This window comes from Coregonus lavaretus (genome assembly GCF_964263955.1).
Source record: "Coregonus lavaretus genome assembly, chromosome: 10".
Classification (NCBI taxonomy): Eukaryota; Metazoa; Chordata; class Actinopteri; order Salmoniformes; family Salmonidae; genus Coregonus; species Coregonus lavaretus.
In genome coordinates this window covers 50,681,398-50,705,286 of record NC_139997.1, presented here as the reverse complement: position 1 = coordinate 50,705,286, position 23,889 = coordinate 50,681,398, and the positions used below count along the sequence as shown (strand labels likewise).

At 43.8% G+C, this 23,889-nt stretch overlaps 1 protein-coding gene across 4 annotated transcripts in view; it reads left to right on the top strand.

The window, feature by feature from the left end:
• The first annotated feature begins 4,549 nt into the window (after positions 1–4,549).
• jade2 (jade family PHD finger 2) overlaps positions 4,550–23,889 on the top strand; it is a 153,779-nt gene continuing 134,439 nt past the window's right edge. The window contains exons 1-3 of one of the 4 annotated variants that reach the window (XM_084170674.1): positions 4,550–4,890; positions 5,229–5,278; positions 21,872–21,947. In XM_084170674.1, coding sequence (XP_084026800.1) covers positions 4,866–4,890; positions 5,229–5,278; positions 21,872–21,947 — 151 coding nt within the window. In that variant the 5' untranslated portion in view covers positions 4,550–4,865. Of the gene's footprint in view, positions 5,279–21,871; positions 21,948–23,889 lie in introns of all 4 variants that reach the window. The other 3 variants (XM_084170673.1, XM_084170672.1, XM_084170675.1) reach the window with 3 other exon arrangements.

Genomic DNA, 23,889 nt, shown 5'->3' with positions numbered 1-23,889 from the left:
ATGTAGAAGTGTTCAGAAACATATGATATTCTTATTTACAGTAAAAGTGACTCCAAAATGACACAATACATTATTTACCATTCATTTCTATTGGGCACAACATAATCCAAAACACAACCAAAACAAACTGCAAATGCAGTTTTAGAAAAAAAGGGTTACAAAAGGGTTCTTCAGCTGACCCCATAGGAGAACCCATTTTGGTTCCCGGTAAAACTCTTTTGGGTTCCATGTAGAACCCTCTGTGCAAAGGGTTCTACATGGAACTCAAAAGGGTTCTTCAAAGGGTCTCCTATGGGGACAGCCGAAGAACCCTTTTAGGTTCTAGAAAGCACCTTTTTTTCTAAGTGTAGGAATATGGGACAAAATACAAAACTTTTGTCTACTTAAATACACTATAAGTGAATTTGTCCAAATTCTTATGACACCTTCAAATGGGGGGAATAGATACATAAAGTGCTTTAATTTCTAAACAGTAAAACAGATATGTATGTATGAAAATTCCCTCAAATAAAAGGTGAAATTCTGTACTGTCGCCTCATATAAAATTATTTATCTCAAATCCAAAATGCTGGAGTATAGAGCAAAATTAAAAGTTTTAGTTTAACTGACCAAATAAATATGTTGGGGGGTGTACCTGGTATGCCAATCTATGCCATCTAAAGCATATTGTCTGGACTGCAAGTCTGTGACCTATATATCACTCTTACATCACTCCTTTACCCCTTTGCCAAAAAACAGAAGATACAGTAAGAAGCTATATTCTATTTTGTCACTTGACACTACAGAAAGAAAGCCTTTATAAATGAACATTGTGACATATAAAAAATTTATTATGATATCCTCCCAACCCCAAACTCAGGTTACAGGTTTACTACCAGGCTACTTGCCAAAATAAATAAAGGCCTTTTTTCAAAGGCAGGGTTGAATGGAAACCATCCAAGAACATACTGACACCCCCTTGGCTGCCTCTTCATGTGACCAGGGGACCCTTACAGACATGCCAGGATCAAGATCAGAGAGAAATACTTTACAATCCCGTCAGTTCTGAGGAGGAAGCCTTTGGGGGCTTGTTTTGACACAAAGTCATTGATATGCTGTAAGATTCCAATGGCCTCCAAGCTAAAAAGGTGTTTCACAGACCACCCTGCTTCACTCTGTCTATATGAACAGGTTGGGACAGCATCCTGACAGGTATGAATGGAACAAGACAAGGGATGAGGGCAAAAGTGTAATAACACATGTAGGACTTCCCCTTCATTTGTTATGTGAGGAGGGTGTCACTTTACTTGACATCTTGACAAGTCTCCCCTTCACAGTGTCAAATATTAGATATTAATTTGTCATTTTTGAGTCACATTCTACAGTCATTTCAATAAGTACATGGTTAACTCAAACTGATATCTATTTATTGTAATATGCATATTGTGTTAATTTGTTACTCCAGTCATTTGCTATCATATGCAAATGCTAACATTCACCATGTACAGGTATTTTAACATCACCAATCACAGGGTGAAAATACAATGCACTTTACTGCTCTCTGACATCTTTCTGAGAAAGTAAAAAACAACAGGAGAAATCATCTGCAATCACAAAATTCCAAGTGGTATAACCATTGATTACAGATGGAAAAACTATCTACTAATAATTAACTGTTTCTAAACTACTTGTACCCTTTATAAATCATTTAAAGTATACCCCCAACTGTAAAGTGTTACCAACTTCGCCTTTCCCTATTATCTATGCAGTGCAAAGCGCTGTAAACGATACATCAGAGTAATGTAAAAACCCGTAGGGCCAACTGAAAAAAGGCTAGTCCTAGTTTAAATGCAAAGCACTCAAGAATGCTTGGTTTGCACATGTCCTTACTGTACATACTGGTACTCACTCAGAGCTATAGTATACTGTATGTAGATGTATGTACAGTATATGAAGAACACAATGTCCTCTGCCACTTCTGGTTGTAGGTGTGTGTGCACTCATTAGAAGGGGGAATCCCAGTGGTTAAAATACAATGATGTGCACACATTCCTATCTCAATCTCCATCAAAAATATCTGCAATCTTGGTTTATGTTATATATGGACAGCTTACAACATTTACATTTACGTAATTTAGCAGACGCTCTTATCCAGAGCGACTTACAAATTGGTACCCATACACGTCCTAATTTGATCCCCATTCTGTTTATAGCCACATAGCGCACCTCTTCACTCAGCATAAAATATACAATGATGCTGAAATAATACACTGTTCCAAGAGGCTTTGCAACACATATTTTTGATGAGTCATCTAATGTATGCTTAGTCAAGAGAAAACTATAATTGGGAGCCATGGAGACAACAGGTAGCCTTTTCAGCAGCATGCTGGGAATGAGCCAAGGAAGAAGTATTACCCCCACTATCACATGGGTCCTGGTCAAAAGTAGTGCACCATATAGGGAATAGGGTGCCATTTGGGACGTAGCCTGAGAAGGTCAATGCCTTGCAAATGGGACAAGTATGAGAGAAGTACAGTTAGGCCTTGTAGAGGAAAACAAAAGCTGACTTTAATTGAATACAGATGGAGATAGTCTCTTATAGTAGATTAATTCTAAATCATCACTTTAGATGCTCAGCGCCTTCTGCCTCTGGAGACAATGATTACATTTTCATACCTTGGTTTAAAACATTGCACACCTTTGAATCGCTGATTTTTTAGGGCTATGCCATATCATTATATAATACTGCTGTGCTGATGATCTCTATATGGATTTAAAGTATGAAAGGGCTGTAATGCAAAAATCAATGGCTGGCCTAGATAATTTGAGGAGTCTAGAGTCTAGACCATAATGAAAGTCATTTGAGGTCTGTCTTTCTTTCTGCAGGTGTTTCAGTCTGTCAGTCTCCCAGGTTTGTCAGGCTGCCCTAGAATAACCTCTGACCTATCAGAATTGACACCAATTCTACAGCCCCGACAAGTAGTTTGTTGTAATATTATCCATCATGAGATACAGTGGCATTGATGTTGTAGGTATGTGACATTTGGATGCCCTGGACTGGCCTGATCAAAAGCCTATTGGATGCCACAATCAAACCCAAAGGACATACAGTACCTTGAATGAAAGAGAACCACAACTTACACTAACCACAGGCCCTTCTAAAGAGAGGAGGGTTGCGTCCCAAATGGCACCCTATTCCCTTTAAAGTGTATATAGGGGATAGTGTGCCATTTGGGACACACACAAGATATGTTGCAGCATGGCTGAATTTTCTGCTAAATAAACGATGAGTCCAGCAGACAGTAAATTAACGTGCTGGTACAATCAAACACCCATGGAGTGGCATTGTATGTTTTCTCAAGGGACTTAACCCACCTGCTGTGCTGTGCAGGCTGCTACAGCACATTTGAATCTGTGCCAGAAAAATGCAGTGTGTCCTTCACAGCCTCATTTCACTTGGGGGGGGGGGGGGGGGGGGGGGGGGGGGGGGGGGGGGGTATTGGTCCGCTAATACAGGACTATTAAAGGCCCAGTGCACTATTTTTGTGAAAAAATATTTATTAAAAAAGTATATTTTCCCCCCCATTTTTTTCTTCTGATTTTTCAGGGGGTGCTGCAGCACCCTCAGCACCCCTACTTCCCGCGGTTATGTGAGATGGGTAAAATAAGGACTGCACCATTTGTATTTTCTTGTTTCGTTTTTTTTCTTTAAATGCTGACAAGGATGCAAATATATGATGTCAGAAACACAACAATAATCATTGATGTAAAAAAAAAATCCTGCCATGCATCCTTGGCTAGATGGCCCCAGAGAAGCAGGAGAGGGCACGCGCAATAAAGGTGCGTGCGATTACTACCAGATACACTTTAACCCTCACTGGAGAATAGGTCTAAAATATATTAAGGTTAAGACAACCTAATAATTCCATGCAGAGCGTTTTCCACTTTGATCTCGAACTTTCTGTAATGCTATTCACTTCCATTCAATTTCGCTCCGGCCCAGGTCCAATGAATTTGTTTATTTTCGAAAGCTTCTGCATGGAAATTGTACAATGTCACTTTGTTATCTTCAACCTAGACTGGTGGAGATCCGACAAAATACAGATCACTCCTAATAGAAAGTAGCAAATGCTGTGGAATTTATATCACTTGTCTGTGTGAACCAACAGCATGGATTGGAGTGGATTGAATAGGCTATTAAAACGTTTGAAAGTAGGCCTAACGTTATTTATATGTTTCTTCAATGTCTTTATTACTATGAAAGGAAATATGAATATCCATTTTTTTTCTCCGTAAATGGACGATTATTGAGCTGATATTACCCGACCAAACAAACCGCTTACACTAAACGGGGGCTTTACTTTCAAACGATAGGTGAAAAATACAATTCTATTTGATTCCTATTTCAGGTTTTAGCCTGTTTGGCGAAATTAAACCATCGTAAAAATATTTGAATCGGCTTTCAGTAACGGCAAATTTAAAGTACGTCATTTAATATGGCGCCAAAAGAGTTTAAAGTATGAGCTTATTTTGTTGTGAGGTTGCAGAACCCTCGCACAAGAGGGAGAACATGAGCGGGGAAGCGAATGGGCAGGCGGCGATGTTTTTTTGGCACAACGTCTCGAAACTAGCCAGTAGCTTGCAACCTTTCATTCTATGAAAATTAAGCATATTTTTTCCTACTGGATCTGAAAACATACTCACGTGACAAATCGGGACCTGGGGGATATCACATTGGACTATTTTAGAAATGCGACATGGCTTTGAAAATTATATTTGTTAGCTTACCTTGCTGTACCCATAGCTTTAGCTTACATTAGAACTGACTTTCTGGCTGCGGATCGAGGCTATCTTGCAAGCTAACATTAGACAATTTGGATTTACGGATGATACTCCTAAAGTCTGCTAAAGGTAGCTAACAGTTAGCTACAGTAACTGTATTTAGCTGAGAACTGCGAAGGCGGCCATCGCAGATTTGTTGAATAATATGTTATGCTTTAGGATAGACTTTATAATGGATTAATTTAGTAAATTGCTACTTTTTATTTTGACTCTCTTGGGAGAGCATCTGATCGACGTGCTGTCACCACAGCCTAGCAGGCACGTCCTGTCACCAACGTGGATAGTCAGTGGGCTAACGTTAACTAGCTAGCTAGCTAGAGTAGTTGCACTGGAATTTGACCACCGTGAAATTCACTGTCACTACATGTGGTTAACTTCAAATGATTTCGTGATTTCTCATCGTCCAGAGTCGAGGACGTTTTCGTCATCCGAAGCTGACTGCAATCAAGGTAAAAAGGTAGGTTAGATTTAGGTTTCTTCCCCAAAGAAGTACAGTAGCATGTAGCACAGGGGGGAAAACACACTTCCAGAGCTGGTAGTGAAATGTGTAATGTTAGTGCCTGTGGGTCAGATGGTTGTGATAGCCAGCCAAATAGTTAACACGAGAAGCACATCATTCAACTGCAACTTTTTATTTCCTAAAATATGAAAATGTCAGGTCCCAGTTCACGAGCAATGTTAGCAACGCCAACTACGCAGCGAGTATTATTTACAGGCGGGCGGTCATATGTTCACCGCTGTTATGAAATCATTTTGGTAGCGGGATTTTCCTGAGGTGCTGTTGTATAACATGCGTCAGTTAAACAAATAGCTATTTCATTATTTTGTTTAATTCTAAGAAATTATTGACAACTTATGCAAGAGTCGTGCAAGTGTGTATGTTTGTAGCGAGGAGGGAGCGCGCACCGCGGGCTCGCCAACATATGGCGCTGAAAATGCACATGCTGGGCAAATGACGAGTGATCGGATATTATCTGCTGGTTGAAAAGATCATAAGAGGAGCAGTATTTTGGTAATAACGATTGCGCTCTAAAACTGGATTTGTCTAAAGTTACTGTTGCCATCCAGTGTCGCTCGCTTGTGGATTTTGTAATCGCACGTGCATGCGAATTACGCTCCTCAAGAAGTGGAGTGTGTATTTTGGAACGCTAAGCACGCACCTATCTAATAATTAGAACAAGCTTGTTAACTCTTCTCTCCCTCCCTGGCTCTCGCTGTGCAGTTCTAACTGTTGGGGGAGTGGCTATTGTTTACCTTCAGAAACTCTGTGCTCATAGATCAGGGGGTGGGCCTGGTGTTGGTGCTGCGCATGGCGAGTAGAGGGATAGAGCAGCATCTTGATGTTCCCATTTTAAAAATGAGAACTTGATGTTCATAGTCAGACATATTTGGGATCGAGATATTTCCAGTGTTTTAAAGTACACATTGAGACTCTCGTGAGTGCCACACGTTGATATCTTTGACAGTTGTGGGGGGCTCCCATTGATATTTTAAATTCTTATGGGGAGAGGGGTTCCAATGTATGTGAAGTTGACTTTAAAGCACATAACCTCGTACATTCGAATGTTATTATTATGGTCCTCTTTAATAACAAACAAACAAGTAAAATGTTGTTACAATCCATTACCTCCCTTTATTAGAATAGTAGACTGGGCAATCCATCCTGCTCCTCTTATTGCACAAATGTAATTGAACTGGGCCCTTCCTTGAATCAATTAAGTCTGAATCATCTGGGGACCCAGTTGTGACAGCTCCACCCCCCCCCCCTCCCCTCATGAAACAAGAGATGAGTCATGGTGTGGGGGCACTAGCTCTCTCTCTCAATTCAATTTCAATTCAACTGCCTTTATTGGCATGTGAAACATGTTTACATTGCCTAAGCAATTGAAATAGATAATAAACAAAACTGAAATGAATAGTAAACATTACACTCACAAAAGTTTCAAAGTAATAGACATTTGAAATATTATATTATGTATATGTGCAGTGTTGTAACAATGTGCAAATAGTTGAAGTACAAAAGGGGAAATAAATCAACATAAATATGGGTTGTATTTACAATGGTGTTTGTGCTTCACTGGTTGCCCTTTTCTTGTGGCAACAGGTCACAAATCTTGCTGCTTTGATGGCACACTGTGGTAATAGATATGTGAGTTTAATAAAATTGGATTTGTTTTTTGAATTCTTTGTGGGTCTGTGTAATCTGAGGGACAGACTTTTGGTCATGTAGTGTATGTGGACACCTGCTCGTCGAACATCTCATTCATAAAAACATGGGCATTAATATGGAGTTGGTCCCCCCTTTGCTGCTAAAACAGCCTACACTCTTCTGGGAAGGCTTTCCACTAGATGTTGGAACATTGCTGCATGAACTTGCTTCCATTCAGCCACGGCATTCGTGAGGTCAGGCACTGATGTTGGGCTATTAGGCCTGGCTGGCAGTCGGCGTTCCAATTTATCCCAAAGGTGTTCGATGGGGTTGAGGTCAGGGCTCTGTGCAGGCCAGTCAAGTTCTTCCACATCGATCTCTACAAACCATTTCTGTATGGACCTCACTTTGTGCTCGGGGGCACAGAATTGTCTAGAATGTCATTGTATGCTGTAGTGTTACGCCTTGATCACACCGACAGCATCATTGCGCAAAATAGTACGCAACATCATCTGGATATGTGTGCTACAAAAGTTCAACATTCACCCCTGCTACTATTTCTTTCAAGCCGTCTACACATACAGTTTGATGCATACGTTCGATAAATCCAACGTATGCACCTCACAGAACGCACTGCAACTGCCTCTGCAACGCAATGCTGCAAGGCAAACGCTGCGTTCGTTTGGAAATGAATGTACTTCTGGTGTACCAAAATGCAGTGACGCTGTTGGTGTGATTGAGGTGTTAAGATTTCCCTTCACTGGAACTAAGGGGCCTAGCCCGAACTATGAAAAACAGCCCCAGACCATTATTCCTTCTCCACCAAACTTTACAGTTGGCACTATGCATTGGGACAGGTAGCATTTTCCTGGCATCCGCCAAACCCAGATTTATCCATCGGACTGCCAGATGGTGAAGTGTGATTCATTACTCCAGAGAACGTGTTGCCTCTGCTCCAGAGTTGAATGGCGGCGAGCTTTACACAACTGCAGCCGACGCTTGGCATTGCGCATGGTGATCTTAGGCTTGTGTGCGGCTGCTCGGCCATGGAAACCCATTTCATGAAGCTCCCGACTAACAGTTCTTGTGCTGACGTTGCTTCCAGAGGCAGTTTGGAACTCGGTAGTGAGTGTTGCAACCGAGGACAGACTATTTTTATGCGCTACGCGCTTCAGCACTCGGCGGTCCCGTTCTGTGAGCTTGTGTGGCCTACCACTTTGCGGCTGATCCGTTGTTGCTCCTAGATGTTTCCACTTCACAATAACAGCACTTACAGTTGACCGGGGCAGCTCTAGCAGGGCGGAAATGTGACAAACTGACTTGTTGGAAAGGTGGCATCCTATGACGGTGCCACGTTAAAAGTCACTGAGCTCTTCAGGAAGGCCATTCTACTGCCAATGTTTGTCTATGGAGATTGCATGGCTGGGTGCTCTATTTTATACACCTGTCAACAACGGGTGTGGCTGAAATAGCCGAATCCACTAATTTGAAGGGGTGTCCACATACTTGTGTGTGTATGTATGTGTATATATATATATATATATGTGTGTGTGTGTGTGTGTGTGTGTGTGTGTGTGTGTGTGTGTGTGTGTACGTGTCTAATATGGTCATACATTTGGCAGGACGTTAGGAAGCGCATCTCTCTCTCTTTTCTCTTCTCTCTCGGCCAGATACTCTTACCTAGAAAACCACAGTTGATTACATGGAGAGAGGGAGGGGTCGCTCGGGGGGGGGGGGGTGTGTACATGTGTGTCAGTAATCTATGTTACGCACACGTGTGGGCGGGTGCCTAATCTGACTGGTTGAAAAAAGGGGGCAAGTACCTCACGTGGTCTTTAGTATCGTATTAGCAGCTACTCCACGGGGGGGGGTTGTTCATGAATGGAGTCACTGACTGCTGCTCATGTCAGTTTAATATCCCTCCAACTGTACTCACCCCCCCCAACTGTGCACACATACTCGCCCCAGTAACCTCCCCAAGCAGTATGTGTGTTGCTGATGGGTGTCGAGGGAGATACCATCCACGCAGGGGGAAAGGAAATAGGAATGGTTAGAGTTCATGTGGTCCTTGGAGCTTCAGCAAAGAAAGGGAAAGGGGGGTGCTCAACAAAATCATGAGAATGGCTTACCAAGAAACTTCCTAAGGGACAAATTTGAGGTAAAAAGGAGTTGGCGCGCTCAACAAAAAAGGCAGTGATTTTATTTTTGCTCACTTTAATCCATTGTACACGATGCGAACAGGTGACTGACGTTTCGACGGCAAAGTGACGTCAGCTTAATGTCAATGGATTCAAGTGAGCAAAAATAAATCACTAACTTTTTTTGTTGTGTGCTCCAACTCCTTTTTTACCTCGAATTAGTCCCTTTGGAAGCTCTTCTTGGTAAGACATTCTCATGAATAGGAATGGTTGTTGGCTTGAGCTCATGTCATCGTCCCTGGCTGTTCATCTCCTTGCATGTGTAGCAGCATGCGTGTTGTAGCTTGTTCATGTGTGACCATGTTTGTGCTTGTTTGTGTGTAAGTGTGTGCTTCCATCATGTTTATGTAAGAACGTTTGTATGTGTGTGCTTTCATGTCTGTGTGTGTGTGTGGCCTGGAATTGATGCTCATTAACTGAGCCTGTCAAGGTCTCAGTGGGAGCCTGCTGTTCAGTGGGCAGAGGGCGGATGAAATCTCTGGAAACGGCAGGAGATGAATGTCTTTTACCCGGCCCGGTGACTCACGGATTGTTATTGAAATATAATTGTGTAGCAGGGTATCATGCAGGAGGAATGGAACATTTCGTTTTTTTTTTTTTTTTTCTCCCCTCGGCCTCCTGTGCTGTGAGGCAGGATTGGAACACAAAACACATACACTACCGGTCAAAAGTTTGGACACACCTACTCATTCAAGGGTTTTTCTTTATTTTTACTATTTTTTTTTAGATTGTAGAATAATAGTGAAGACATCAAAACGATGAAATAACACATATGGAATCATGTAGTAACCAAAAAAGTGTTAAACAAATCAAAATACATTTTATATTTGAGATTCTTCAAATAGCCACCCTTTGCCTTGATGACAGCTTTGCACACTCTTGGCATTCTCTCAACATGCTTTCCAACAGTCTTGAAGGAGTTCCCACATATGCTGAGAACTTGTTGGCTGCTTTTCCTTCGCTCTGCGGTCCGACTCATCCCAAACCATCTCAATATGGTTGAGGTTGGGGGATTGTGGAGGCCAGGTCATCTAATGCAGCACTCCATCACTCTCCAGCCTGGAGGTGTGTTGGGTCATTGTCCTGTTGAAAAAAATGATAGTCGTACTAAGCCCAAACCAGATGGGATGGCGTATTGCTGCAGAATACTGTGGTAGCCATGCTGGTTAAGTGTGCCTTGAATTCTAAATAAATCACAGACAGTGTCACCAGCAAAGCACCCCCACACAATAACACCTCCTCCTCCATGCTTTAGGGTGGGAAATACACATGCGGAGATCATCCGTTCACCTACTCTGCGTCTCACAAAGACACGGCGGTTGGAACCAAAAATCTCAAATTTGGACTCCAGGCCAAAGGACAAATTTCCACCGGTCTAATGTCCATTGCTCGTGTTTCTTGGCCCAACCAAGTCTGTTCTTCTTATTGGTGACCTTTTAGTAGTGGTTTCTATGCAGCAATTCGACCATGAAGGCCTGATTCACACAGTCCCCTCTGAACAGTTGATGTTGAGATGTGTCTGTGACTTTATTTTGGCTGCAATTTCTGAGGCTGGTAACTCCAATGAACTTATCCTCTGCAGCAGAGGTAACTCTGGGTCTTCCATTCCTGTGGCAGTCCTCATGAGAGCCAGTTTCATCACAGCGCTTGATGGTTTTTGCGACTGCATTTGAAGAAACTTTCAAAGTTCTTGAAATGGTCCATATTGACTGACCTTCATTTCTTAAAGTAATGATGGGCTGTCATTTCTCTTTGCTTATTTGAGCTGTTCTTGCCATAATATGGACTTGGTCATTTACCAAATAGGGCTATCTTCTGTATACCCCCCCCCCCCCCCCCTACCTTGTCACAACACAACTGATTGGCTCAAACGCATTAAGAAGGAAAGAAATTCCACAAATTAACTTTTAAGAAGGCACACCTGTTAATTGAAATGCATTCCAGGTGACTACCTCATGAAGCTGGTTGAGAGAATGCCAAGAGTGTGCAAAGCTGTCATCAAGGCAAAGGGTGGCTATTTGAAGAATCTCAAATATAAAATATATTTTGATTTGTTTAACACTTGTTTGGTTACTACATGATTCCATGTGTTATTTCATAGTTTTGATGTCTTCACTGTTATTCTACAATATAGAAAATAGTACAAATATCAATCGAACGCTGCTTGCACCCGCCTGCCCGACTAGAATCACTACTCTCGGCGGCTCTGACTTAGAATATGTGGACAACTACAAATACTTAGGTGTCTGGTTAGACACTTCCAGAGTCACATTAAGCATCTCCAATCCAAAGTTAAATCTAGAATTGGCTTCCTATTGCGCAACAAAGCCTCCTTCACTCATGCTGCTAAACATGCCCTCGTAAAACTGACTATCCTACCGATCCTTGACTTCGGCGATGTCATTTACAAAATAGCTTCCAACACTCTACTCAGCAAATTGGATGTAGTCTATCACAGTGCCATCCGTTTTGTCACCAAAGCCCCATATACTACCCACCATTGTGACCTGTATGCTCTCGTTGGCTGGCCCTCACTACATGTTCGTCGCCAAACCCACTGGCTCCAGGTCATCTATAAATCCCTTCTAGGGAAATCCCTGCCTTATCTTAGCTCATTGGTCACCATAGCAACACCCACCCGTAGTATGCGTTCCAGCAGGTATATCTCACTGGTCATCCCCAAAGCCAACACCTCCTTTGGCCACCATTCCTTCCAGTTCTCTGCTGCAAATGACTGGAATGAACTGCAAAGATCTCTGAAGCTGGAGACACTTATCTCCCTCACTAACTTTAAGCATCAGTTGTCAGAGCAGCTTACCGATCACTGCACCTGTACACAGCCCATCTGTAATTAGCCCACCCAACTACCTCATCCCCATATTGTTATTTACATTGTTATTTATTTTGCTCATTTGCACCCCAGTATCTCTATTTGAACATCATCTTCTGCACATCTATCTTTCCAGTGTTAATACTAAATTATAATTGTAATTATTTTGCACTATGGCCTATTTATTGCCTTACCTCCATAACTTACTACATTTGCACATACTGTATATAGATTTTCTATTGTGTTATTGACTGTACGTTTTGTTTATTCCATATGTAACTCTTGTGTTGTTGTTGTGTTTTTCCAAACTGCTTTGCTTTATCTTGGCCAGGTCGCAGTTGTAAATGAGAACTTGTTCTCAACTGGCTTACCTGGTTAAATAAAGGTTAAATAAAGAAAAATAAAGAAAAACCCTTGAATGACTAGGTGTTCTAAAACTTTTGACTGTTAGTGTACATGCAACACATTTCAAAAGGCTTCTTTGGAGTATCAGCTTTTCATGCTTTCTGCGAAATTGTCCTTCTCTGAATAAGGGAAGTAATAAGGCCTAGCTCCTGTGGCAGTCAGTGGTACCGAACAAATGATACTGTCAAACTACTGGTTACGTCCCAAATGACACCCCTTTCCATATACAGTGAGGGAAAAAAGTATTTGATCCCCTGCTGATTTTGTACGTTTGCCCACTGACAAAGAAATTATCAGTCTATAATTTTAATGGTAGGTTTATTTAAACAGTGAGAGATAGAATAACAACAAAATAATCGAGAAAAACGCATGTTAAAAATGTTATAAATTGATTTGTATTTTAATGAGGGAAATAAGTATTTGACCCCTCTGCAAAACATGACTTAGTACTTGGTGGCAAAACCCTTGTTGGCAATCACAGAGGTCAGACGTTTCTTGTAGTTGGCCACCAGGTTTGCACACATCTCAGAAGGGATTTTGTCCCACTCCTCTTTGCAGATCTTCTTCAAGTCATTAAGGTTTCGAGGCTGACGTTTGGCAACTCGAACCTTCAGCTCCCTCCACAGATTTTCTATGGGATTAAGGTCTGGAGACTGGCTAGGCCACTCCAGGACCTTAATGTGCTTCTTCTTGAGCCACTCCTTTGTTGCCTTGGCCGTGTGTTTTGGGTCATTGTCATGCTGGAATACCCATCCACGACCCATTTTCAATGCCCTGGCTGAGGGAAGGAGGTTCTCAACCAAGATTTGACAGTACATGGCCCCATCCATCGTCCCTTTGATGCGGTGAAGTTGTCCTGTCCCCTTAGCAGAAATACACCCCCAAAGCATAATGTTTCCACCTCCATGTTTGACGGTGGGGATGGTGTTCTTGGGGTCATAGGCTGCATTTTTCCTCCTCCAAACACGGCGAGTTGAGTTGATACCAAAGAGCTCCATTTTGGTCTCATCTGACCACAACACTTTCACCCAGTTCTCCTCTGAATCATTCAGATGTTCATTGGCAAGCTTCAGATGGCCCTTTATGTGCTTTCTTGAGCAGGGCGACCTTGCGGGCGCTGCAGGATTTCAGTCCTTCACGGCGTAGTGTGTTACCAATTGTTTTCTTGTTGACTATGGTCCCAGCTGCCTTGAGATCGTTGACAAGATCCTCCCGTGTAGTTCTGGGCTGATTCTTCACCGTTCTCATGATCATTGCAACTCCACGAGGTGAGATCTTGCATGGAGCCCCAGGCCGAGGGAGATTGACAGTTATTTTGTGTTTCTTCCATTTGCAAATAATCGCACCAACTGTTGTCACCTTCTCACCAAGCTGCTTGGCGATGGTCTTGTAGCCCATTCCAGCCTTGTGTAGGTCTACAATCTTGTCCCTGACATTCTTGGAGAGCTCTTTGGTCTTGGCCATGGTGGAGAGTTTGGAATCTGATTGATTGATTGCTTCTGTGGACAGGTGTCTTTTATACAGGTAACAAACTGAGATTAGGAGCACTCCCTGTAAGAGTGTGCTCCTAATCTCAGCTCGTTACATGTATAAAAGACACCTGGGAGCCAGAAATCTTTCTGATTGAGAGGGGGTCAAATACTTATTTCCCTCATTAAAATGCAAGTCAAAAGTGTTATAAATTGATATGCGTTTTTCTGGATTGTTTTGGTGTTATTCTGTCTCTCACTCTTCAAATAAACCTACCATTAAAATTATAGACGGATAATGTCTTTGTCAGTGGGCAAACGTACAAAATCAGCAGGGGATCAAATACTTTTTTCCCTCACTGTATAGTGCACTACTTTTGACCAGAGCCCTATGGGCCTTTGTAAAAAGTAGTGTACTATAAATTGCTGCCATTGGGGATGCAAATTGTGTACCAGACCTTGGATAGAACGCAAGTCCCCAGCCTGTTCAAGAAGGTAATCGGAGGCTTTTCTGATGGTGATACAGTAGGTGTTTGTCAGGTGGCTGCCTTTTCCCCCCCTGCCCTTTTCACCTTGCATCAAAGCCAGGTAGATTACCCAGCATCTCTAGTTTCCCGGCACATGAAAAGGCTTGAAAAACTGTCCATTTTATGCCTGCCAGCAGTGCCTGATTACACCAGTCAGTAGCCTCTGTAAAGCAAGTCATCTTTGAAAAGCACCCAGCTTTGGTTGATATCTGTATTTACTGCTGTCAGCTAATAAACATAATGCCAACCCTTACAAGGATAAACATCCCAAAAAGCAGCGTTCGTTCTCTGATGGCAACAAATGGCCAAGGACACATTTTTAGGAATGAAAGTAAACAATAAACATCAATCGGTCCCCTAGGTTTTAACTCTATATTCACCTCAAGGTAGCACAACAACAAGTCTCCAGCCAGGAAACTTAAATGGCTGGACATGCTGACATGCTTGCTGGGCCTATGTTGTGGGGGACTGATAGCCAAGTCAGTATGAGTGGAGGAGGGGAAATAAACAGGTAGGTGGGAAGAGAGGAGGAGGGGGCAGATAAACAAGGTGGTGGGAGGAGGAGGATGGAGGGGAGGGAGATGGGCTGGTCAGTGTTGGTGAAGGGCATGGTGCACTCCTCCATCCCTCACTGGGGTTAATGAACTCCTGATGGCAGGGGAGGTGAGAGCAGGGGGATTCATCTCCTCTTTTCCTCCTGCACCAGCCCTCCTCTCACTCTCCCTCTTCCCTGGTTTTGGCAGGCACTCAGGTCCCTTTGATTATTTGTCAGCACTTTCAGGAGAGAGCGAGAGAGACTCCGTAGAAAATGATTTGGTCCTGGCCTTCCGTTCTCTTTTTCCCCTCCTTCCCTCTTCCACCCCTTTCCTTTTTTTCCCCATAATGCAGCAGCGTCAATAAATATTGTATTAATATATGTGGCTGGACTGGAGCCGTGAAGGTGATGATAAAGGAAACCCATTATATTTTCGTTGCTCATTTGCTCGGCTGGTCCCCTGGGGTCGCTGCTGAGGTCATTCAGTGAGGGTACGGCTGCGTCCCAACAAATGGCAGTAGTGCACTAAATAGGGAATAGGTTGCCATTGAAATAGCAGCAGCAGAATCCACATGGGAGAATAGCCTACTACTATACCACACTATGTAGCCCTGGACAACCTCTCCCTCAACGTGACCAAGACAAAGGAGATGATTGTGGACTACAGGGAAAAAAAAGAGGACTGAGCACGCCCCCATTCTCATCGACGGGGCTGTAGTGGAACAGGTTGAGAGCTTCAAGTTCCTTGGTGTCCACATCACCAACGAACTATCATGGTCCAAACACACCAAGACAGTCGTGAAGAGGGCACGACAAAGCCTATTCCCCCTCAGGAGACTGAAAAGATTTGGCATGGGTCCTCAGATCCTCAAAATGTTCTACAGCTGCACCATCGAGAGCATCCTGACTGGTTGCATCACCGCCTGGTATGGCAACTGCTTGGCCTCCGACCGCAAGGCACTACAGAGGGTAGTGCGTACGGCCCAGTACATCACTGGGGCCAAGCTTCCTGCCATCCAGGACCTCTATACCAGGCGGTGTCAGAGGAAGGCCCTCAAAATTGTCAAAGACTCCAGCCACCCTAGTCATAGACTGTTCTCTCTGCTACCGCACGGCAAGCGGTACCGGAGTGCCAAGTCTAGGTCCAAAATACTTCTCAACAGCTTCTACCCCCAAGCCATAAGACTCCTGAACAGCTAATCATGGCTACCCGGACTATTTGAACTGTAATGAATAGACCCTCCTGTCTCTAACTGTTTGAACAGCATGCTAGCCTGTCCACTTTGTTCAGATGTTGAAATCAAGTGGGCTACCTTATTTCTCAGAATGAGAATGAGTTGCCAATTTCTTATGTAATTGTGTTTTTATGCTTATTGCACATTTATAAAACACAGACTAAATAGCTAGTATAACAGTCTTTGGCTAAAATGCTGCTAGCGGTACATTGTTAATTGATACTCCTGTTTTTAGTAGTGTCTGCTCTGTGCGCAATTTGAGGAGTTGAGACATAAAAAGTGTACCGTTAGAAAGGTTAACTTCACTATTACAGTAAAATAATATATCAATGTCTGTCGGTGTCCATATGATCGATTTCGTTGGACAAAACCTCAAATGCAAATAGCATGTTGAATAAGAAGTGATCACTCATCTTTGTTGTTGTGAGTGGCAGGGAGAGGTACTTGTGTGTGTGTGAATGGGAAGGTGCACAATCGCAGCAGAAGGAGCGAAGGAGACGAGACCAAAAAGACAACATGAGAAAAAGTGGACATAAACGCTCATAAAAACAAAAAATAACCAAAAACGTGATTCTTGCCATCCAGGCATTTGGAATATCGCACCAAAACATAAATTCGAATTAATTCAATATATCTCCCAGCCCTACATCAAATGAATTAGAATTATCTCCCAGCCCTACATCAAATGAATTAGATATATCTCCCAGCCCTACATCAAATGAATTAGATATATCTCCCAGCCCTACATCAAATGAATTAGATATATCTCCCAGCCCTACATCAAATGAATTAGATATATCTCCCAGCCCTACATCAAATGAATTAGATATATCGCCCAGCCCTACTGTGGAACTGCTCTCGTTTATAATGCTGGCAAGGAGCTCTTGTACCGTCTCCGTTCCTCTTCTGTCGTATGTGGAGTAGAAGTGTACCAGTAATAGTTAAAGTGCGTTTTCTTGTTCTATGACCTGTGATTTTTGTGGTTTTTAAATGACATAGAGGTGTTGGGGGCTCACTGAATGAGATCCCCTAGGTTTTCTTCCTCCTTCCTGGTTTTCAATGGTGTGTGAGGAAGGATAAGAGCTTTTAGATATGAACTAGAATTTATCTGTATGCTTTTGTGTTTCTTGCCTGTGTGTGTGTTGTTCTAGCTGGGGTAAAGACTCCATGACTCCACACAGCTGTGCCTGTGATCATGTCATTCACAGAGCCTTGGCTGCCTCTCATTCAGAGGCTCACAGAGCAGAGCATCACAACCCCTGCTGGGCTAAAGGGTGGTTTACGCCACCACTACTACTAACACACTGATGCTGCTCTCTCTTCCTCACCTCTGACATGCTGTTTTTCTCTGTTCTCTCTCTCTCTCTCTGTTCTCTCTCTCGCTCTGTTCTCTCTCTCGCTCTGTTTTCTCTCGCTCTGTTCTCTCTCTCTCTCTGTTCTCTCTCTCTGTTCTCTCTCTCTGTTCTCTCAACCTCTGCCATTCCTCTCTCCTTCCCCTTCTCTACCACCCTCTCTCTCGCTTTCTCGCTGCCAGAACTCCCCATCTGTCCTCACTACACCTCTCTCCTTCTCCAAAAATAGCCGACTTGCCGTTTCGTTGCGTTCCGGGGAGGCAGAGGCGGGCGGGGATCTGTCTCCCAGGGGTACTGCAGTGATACACTGCTCCCTCTACACCTGTCTTGTTGCTGCCTTGTTTTGTACACACAGCATTAACACTGCATAGTGCACCCAACTCTCATGTTGCATACACCCTCCTCTCCCCCCGCCCCTCTGCTTTTTCCAGGGAGAGAGAGAGGAGGAAAAGGACTGTCAATAAAATAAGAACGAGGGAGAGAGCGTGGAGCTTGGTTGCCCGGCTCTCTGGCGGTTTTGCCAGTGGCTTTTTACACATTGGCATCTTGTTTAAACCACCCTAATGACACTGCTGCATCTCCCCCTTACACACACACACACACACACTGGCTGTCACAAACCAGCCTCAGAGAGATGTTGTTTATGAAGCAATTTATATGCAGGGATTCTTCATCAAACAGCCTGACCTACCGGATTCTGAACGAATACTTGGTCATTCTGTGTGTGTGTATGGTAATTGCAGATTGGTGCCTGCTATTAATGACATCATATCAGCTGCTTTTGTGTCGCTGCCTGACTGTTAGTGCTGTAAACGCCAAGGCCTCCTCTCCCTTTATCCTGGGACCTGAAAGTGGCTTGTTGATGGAAAGAGAAGACAGGCAGACAGACAGACAGGCAGACAGACAGACAGGCAGACAGACAGACAGGCAGACAGACAGGCAGAAAGGGAGGGCAGACAGGCGGGCAGTAACTATCCATTTCAGAGGCTGGGTGTCAGAATTGGCCAACTAATGGGCTTGGCAGTCATCTCTCAGCACTCTGAAAGACCAGGCAGACACAAACACACACGGAAATGACCGGGCAGCCCACTTTGGCACTGGCGGCACTGGCAGACAGTTTTGGGATGCAGCCTTTTTAGCCTGCAGCCTCTCCGTCCATGCAGCTCAGTCATCACACACACAGCCCTCCCCAGTGAGTGAGTCAGAGTTGTGTGTGGGTCTGGAGATCGGGCGGCCCTGTGCCACACACACCACCCTGCACCATGCCAATGAGACCAGGGGCAGCAGAGCTAAGGGCCACGTCCCTGTGTAGTGACACCATGCAGGGACTGTCGTGGGAACGACTCAGCATGTTTTGGCCCGTCACCTCTCCTCTCTGTGTAGCAAGAGCAGGCATGAGGACACAACATCATCACCACCACTACTACTCCCATTACCACTACTGCTACAGATGGAGTGGCACTGCCAGTTTTGCTTTCCCGTCCCGTCATTCACAAGTAGGTGATTTGAGGCATGCGTGAAAAGGGGGCCATTGTGGAGTAACAGCGCAGTAATGTAATCCAGCTCAGAGGGAGAGAGAGCTCTCGATCAATCATTTTGGCCTTATAACAAAGAACAAACAGCAAAACATATACATGATCAAATACAAATCTTAGAATCAACTATTAAAGACTACCAGAACCCACTGGATTCTCCAATTACGTTGAATGAACTACAGGACAAAATACAAACCCTCCAACCCAAAAAGGCCTGTGGTGTTGATGGTATCCTCAATGAAATGATAATTTGGAACCAAGGACTAATCACCCCAATCCACAAAAGGGGAGACAAATTTGACCCCAATAACTACCGTGGGATATGCGTCAACGGCAACCTTGGGAAACTGAGCTGCACTTCCTAACTTCCTGCCAAATATATGACCATATTAGAGACACATACTTCCCTTAGATTACACAGACCCACAAAGAATTCGAAAACAAATCCAATTTGGAAAAACTCTCATATCTATTGGGTGAAATACCACAGTGTGCAATCACAGCAGCAAGATTTGACCTGTTGCCACAAGAAAAGGGCAACCAGTGAAGAACAAACACCATTGTAAATACACTGCAAAAAAAAATAAAGGGAACACTTAAACAACACAATGTAACTCCAAGTCAATCACACTTCTGTGAAATCAAACTGTCCACTTAGGAAGCAACACTGATTGACAATAAATTTCACATGCTGTTGTGCAAATGGAATAGACAACTGGTGGAAATTATAGGCAATTAGCAAGACACCCCCAATAAAGGACTGGTTTGCAGGTGGTGACCACAGACCACTTCTCAGTTCCTATGCTTCCTGGCTGATGTTTTGGTCACTTTTGAATGCTGGCGGTGCTTTCACTCTAGACCTGAATCCAATTGAGCACATCTGGGACATCATGTCTCGCTCCATCCACCAACGCCACGTTGCACCACAGAGTGTCCAGGAGTTGGCGGATGCTTTAGTCCAGGTCTGGGAGGAGATCCCTCAGGAGACCATCCGCCACCTCATCAGGAGCATGCCCAGGCGTTGTAGGGAGGTCATACAGGCAGGTGGAGGCCACACACACTACTGAGCCTCATTTTGACTTGTTTTAAGGACATTACATCAAAGTTGGATCAGCCTGTAGTGTGGTTTTCCACTTTTTTTAATTTTGAGGGTGACTCCAAATCCAGACCTCCATGGGTTGATACATTTGATTTCCATTGATAATTTGTGTGATCTTGTTGTCAGCACATTCAACTATGTAAAGAAAAAAGTATTTAATAAGATTATTTAATTCATTCAGATCTAGGATGTGTTATTTTAGTGTTCCCTTTATTTTTTTGAGCAGTGTACAACCTATATTTATGTGAATTTGTTTTCCTTTTTGTACTTTAACTATTTGCACATCATTACAACACTGTATATAGACATAATATGACATTTGAAATGTCTTCATTCTTTTGGAACTTTTGTGAGTGTAATGTTTACTGTTAATTTTGTATTGTTTATTTCATTTTTGTTATCTATTTCACTCTTGATTGCACTCATTGTCTTTCTCTCTGAGACACCTATCCTCCCTCTCCTTGTCTGTCTACATCTCTCTCTGTGCTGTGGAGCACTTCATTTGTTTTATGGTGCGAAGTCGTCACCAAGGGGACTCCTCCTGCAGAACCGTTCCTCCATTCCTACAATACAGCACCTCTGGGGGAAACCTGCTCTGTATTTGAGGTTTAAGTGAAAATGGATCTCAACCCCCCCCCCCCCCCCCCCCCCAAAAAAAATATATCTATATATATTTCAAGTGGAAAATGCATTCTTTATACATCTGTTATTCCTCTTTGGCACCTAGCACAGACTTATTTCTCTCTATGGCCATGGAAATGTCTCAATCTTTAGAAGGATTTTGTTTCATGGTTATGATGGAGAGAAAGAGAGGGGAAAAAGAAAGTAGAGAAAGGGAAAACCACACAGGTTTTCTTCCCCGTTGAAAAGCTGTCGGTCAGACACGCCAGTGTTTTCCCCCTCTGATGTGAAGAGGAGGCGATGAGTTGCTGTCTTCAACCTACAGTATGAAACATGACTCCCACCACCCACTTTTATTGCTTTCTCTACGTATTTGATACGGCACTGAGGGTAAAACAATAAAGGAAAAACAACACATCCCTGAGGGACACCTTAGTCACTGAACTTCCAGCGAGGCCAGACAGGAAGTCCATTATGTACTCGGCGCTACATAGCAAGTTAATCTAAAGCACAGGGAGTGTGAGAGGCAGCTCTATTTGGAAGTCTAAATGTCACTAGTAAAGTTTACGGCGGGCTGAGCAAGGCAACAGGAAGAGCCCAATATAAGAGGGAAAAGCCCTGTTTTATGGCCACATAAATCTGCGCTCAGTCACTAAAGGCAATAACCTGCTTTTTCCTCTAGTTCTTCTCTTTTCCTGGCTCACTGTACTGTACTCTCTCTGTGGATGGATGGGGGAATCAGACACGCATATCTACAGAGCAGATATCCTCATAAAGTCTCACCCTTCCCCAGTGCTATAACTACCACTATCTGTCTCGCTCTCTCTCTCTCTGGCTCTCTATCTCTCTCTCTCTCTGTCTGTCTGTCTCGCTCTCTCTGGCTCTCTATCTCTCTCTCTGTCTGTCTGTCTTGCTCTCTCTGGCTCTATCTCTGTCTCTGCCTGCCCTTCTCTCTCTTTCTGCTGCTTGCAGTCTTTGTGTGTCTCTCTCGCTCTTAAGTGGTCTAGTTTGACGCTGTGGCAGTATAATAACCATAGCCTGCCCTGGACTGTAACTGCTGCTGCTGTATGCTGATGTGTGTCTCTTCCCTAACAGATGGAGAGTGAGAAGAAGAGAAGAAAATACTCCACCAGCAGCAATGACTCGGACACCACTGACAGTGAGTTGAAACGTATGTAGTTAGAGATGATAAAAGGGACGGAGAGATACTGGGGGGTGGGGGGGGGTTAATGGAGAGGTAGAAGGGCGGGATTGTCACCATTTGGAGACTAATTAGTTAGGAGTGAGTCATGAAAGCTGTACTCTGACTAAACAGGAGCGATTAGGACAGGGCTGATGCACGCTCTGACGCTCTGCAGCCAAACACTAAACAAACAGGCAGAATAAACAACGGGCCCTGAAGAGCAGCTTGGCAGAAGATCCTCAGCGGCAGGACCAGTCACTAGTCTGGCCTCGGTTATGTCCCTAATGGCACCCTATGGGCCCTGGGCAAAAGTAGTGCACTATAGGGAATAGGATGCCATTTGCGACACAGCCGATGGCAGGAACAAGATGTTTATGCCTGCATCACCACAATGGCTTCTGTCATTAACGTAACTGACTGATTGATCACTGTGAGCCACAATGGTGGTGGCCAAGTGATGGACAAATGTATGCTTGTGAAGAAGTAGGATGAAATTACCACTAGTCTCTGATCTAAGGTCAGATTAGCATTTTTTTGTCCCTAATTTGATTAAATCATGATTGGGGGAGGTAATCTGATCTGAGATATGTGCCTACGGGCAACTCCTACCGCTGGACCAGTGGCCATAGCTCTGGGCCATGTGCCGGAGGCTAAACCGCTTGATGCTCCCTAAACAACCAGTGCTTCTGAGTGCCATTAACACGCCAGTGTCCGGGCTAGCTTGCATCGGTTCAACATTGGTTTGGGTTATCGTGTTTCTAATTGAAGGATCCCAGTGATAATTTTGACCCTGTGCTAAACTGGGGCTTGTCATTAAAACAGGCCTTGATGGGTAGCTCTGATTGCGGTCGCTCTGCAACGTGAGGAGGTACCACACCACAGCCGTATCATGTCGACCAGCCGTAGCCATGTCGACCAGCCGTAGCCATCCCAACCCCGTCCCGCAACACACACACATTGAGATTACATAATGACGTGGCTCTGAACTCCCTCCTGGTAGCTGGAACAGCACACATTTAAAATAACAACCTGTCACCGGGTACAAATGGAAATGTCAGTTATTGAGGAGATTAGTGTCTCTCCCTTCTCTCCTGTGTTGCTGCAAGGGACTTTGGCTGGCTAAGGTGTGATCCTGGTCTATAAATAAAATGACTTGATGACGACCACCTCCCTCTCCACCTGCCTGCTCGTCGTGACTCGTGCACACACACACACACACACACACACACACACACACACACACACACACACACACACACACACAAGGATAGTTAAATAAAAAAACACACACAGCAGTCAGAGAGGTAGGAACACACACTGACACCGTCACACAGTACAGCCGACTGAGGATTCATTCTAGGCCTTTGGTTAAACCCACTCATCACAGAGTGATTCTGAAGACAGGAGTGACGAGATCTGCCTCCAGCCCTGTTTAACGCCATCACTAAATATAGGCTGCTTTCCAAATAGCACCCTATCCCCTTATGCACTAGTGCCCATAGGGCTCTGGTCAAAGTAATGCACTATAGGGTATTGGGGGGCCATTTGGGACGTAGCCTACTACTAGCATGTTGGCTATAGAGGGATTAGGAATATGTTGATCACGAATCAGTTTCTTCTGATGGCTCAATCGTCTTCTGTCTGGTTAATTACCATTCGGTTCTGGGGTGTTGGTGGGAAATGATTATCATTTCACCCTTAGGCTATCATATGAAAATGATTTTGATTACCTAAAATACAGCAACATCAGTACGTATATTCCTTCTAATAAGTGATACTGACCAACTAAATCGTTGTGGAAAGGTTCTTCAACCCATTATCAGTGACTCTGACCTCCTTGTGCCTCTTTTTTCTCAAACTTATCCACTTGTATCACCATAACTATCCATCCACCTGTCAATTGTTACTGAACTGAACATATCATGTCTAA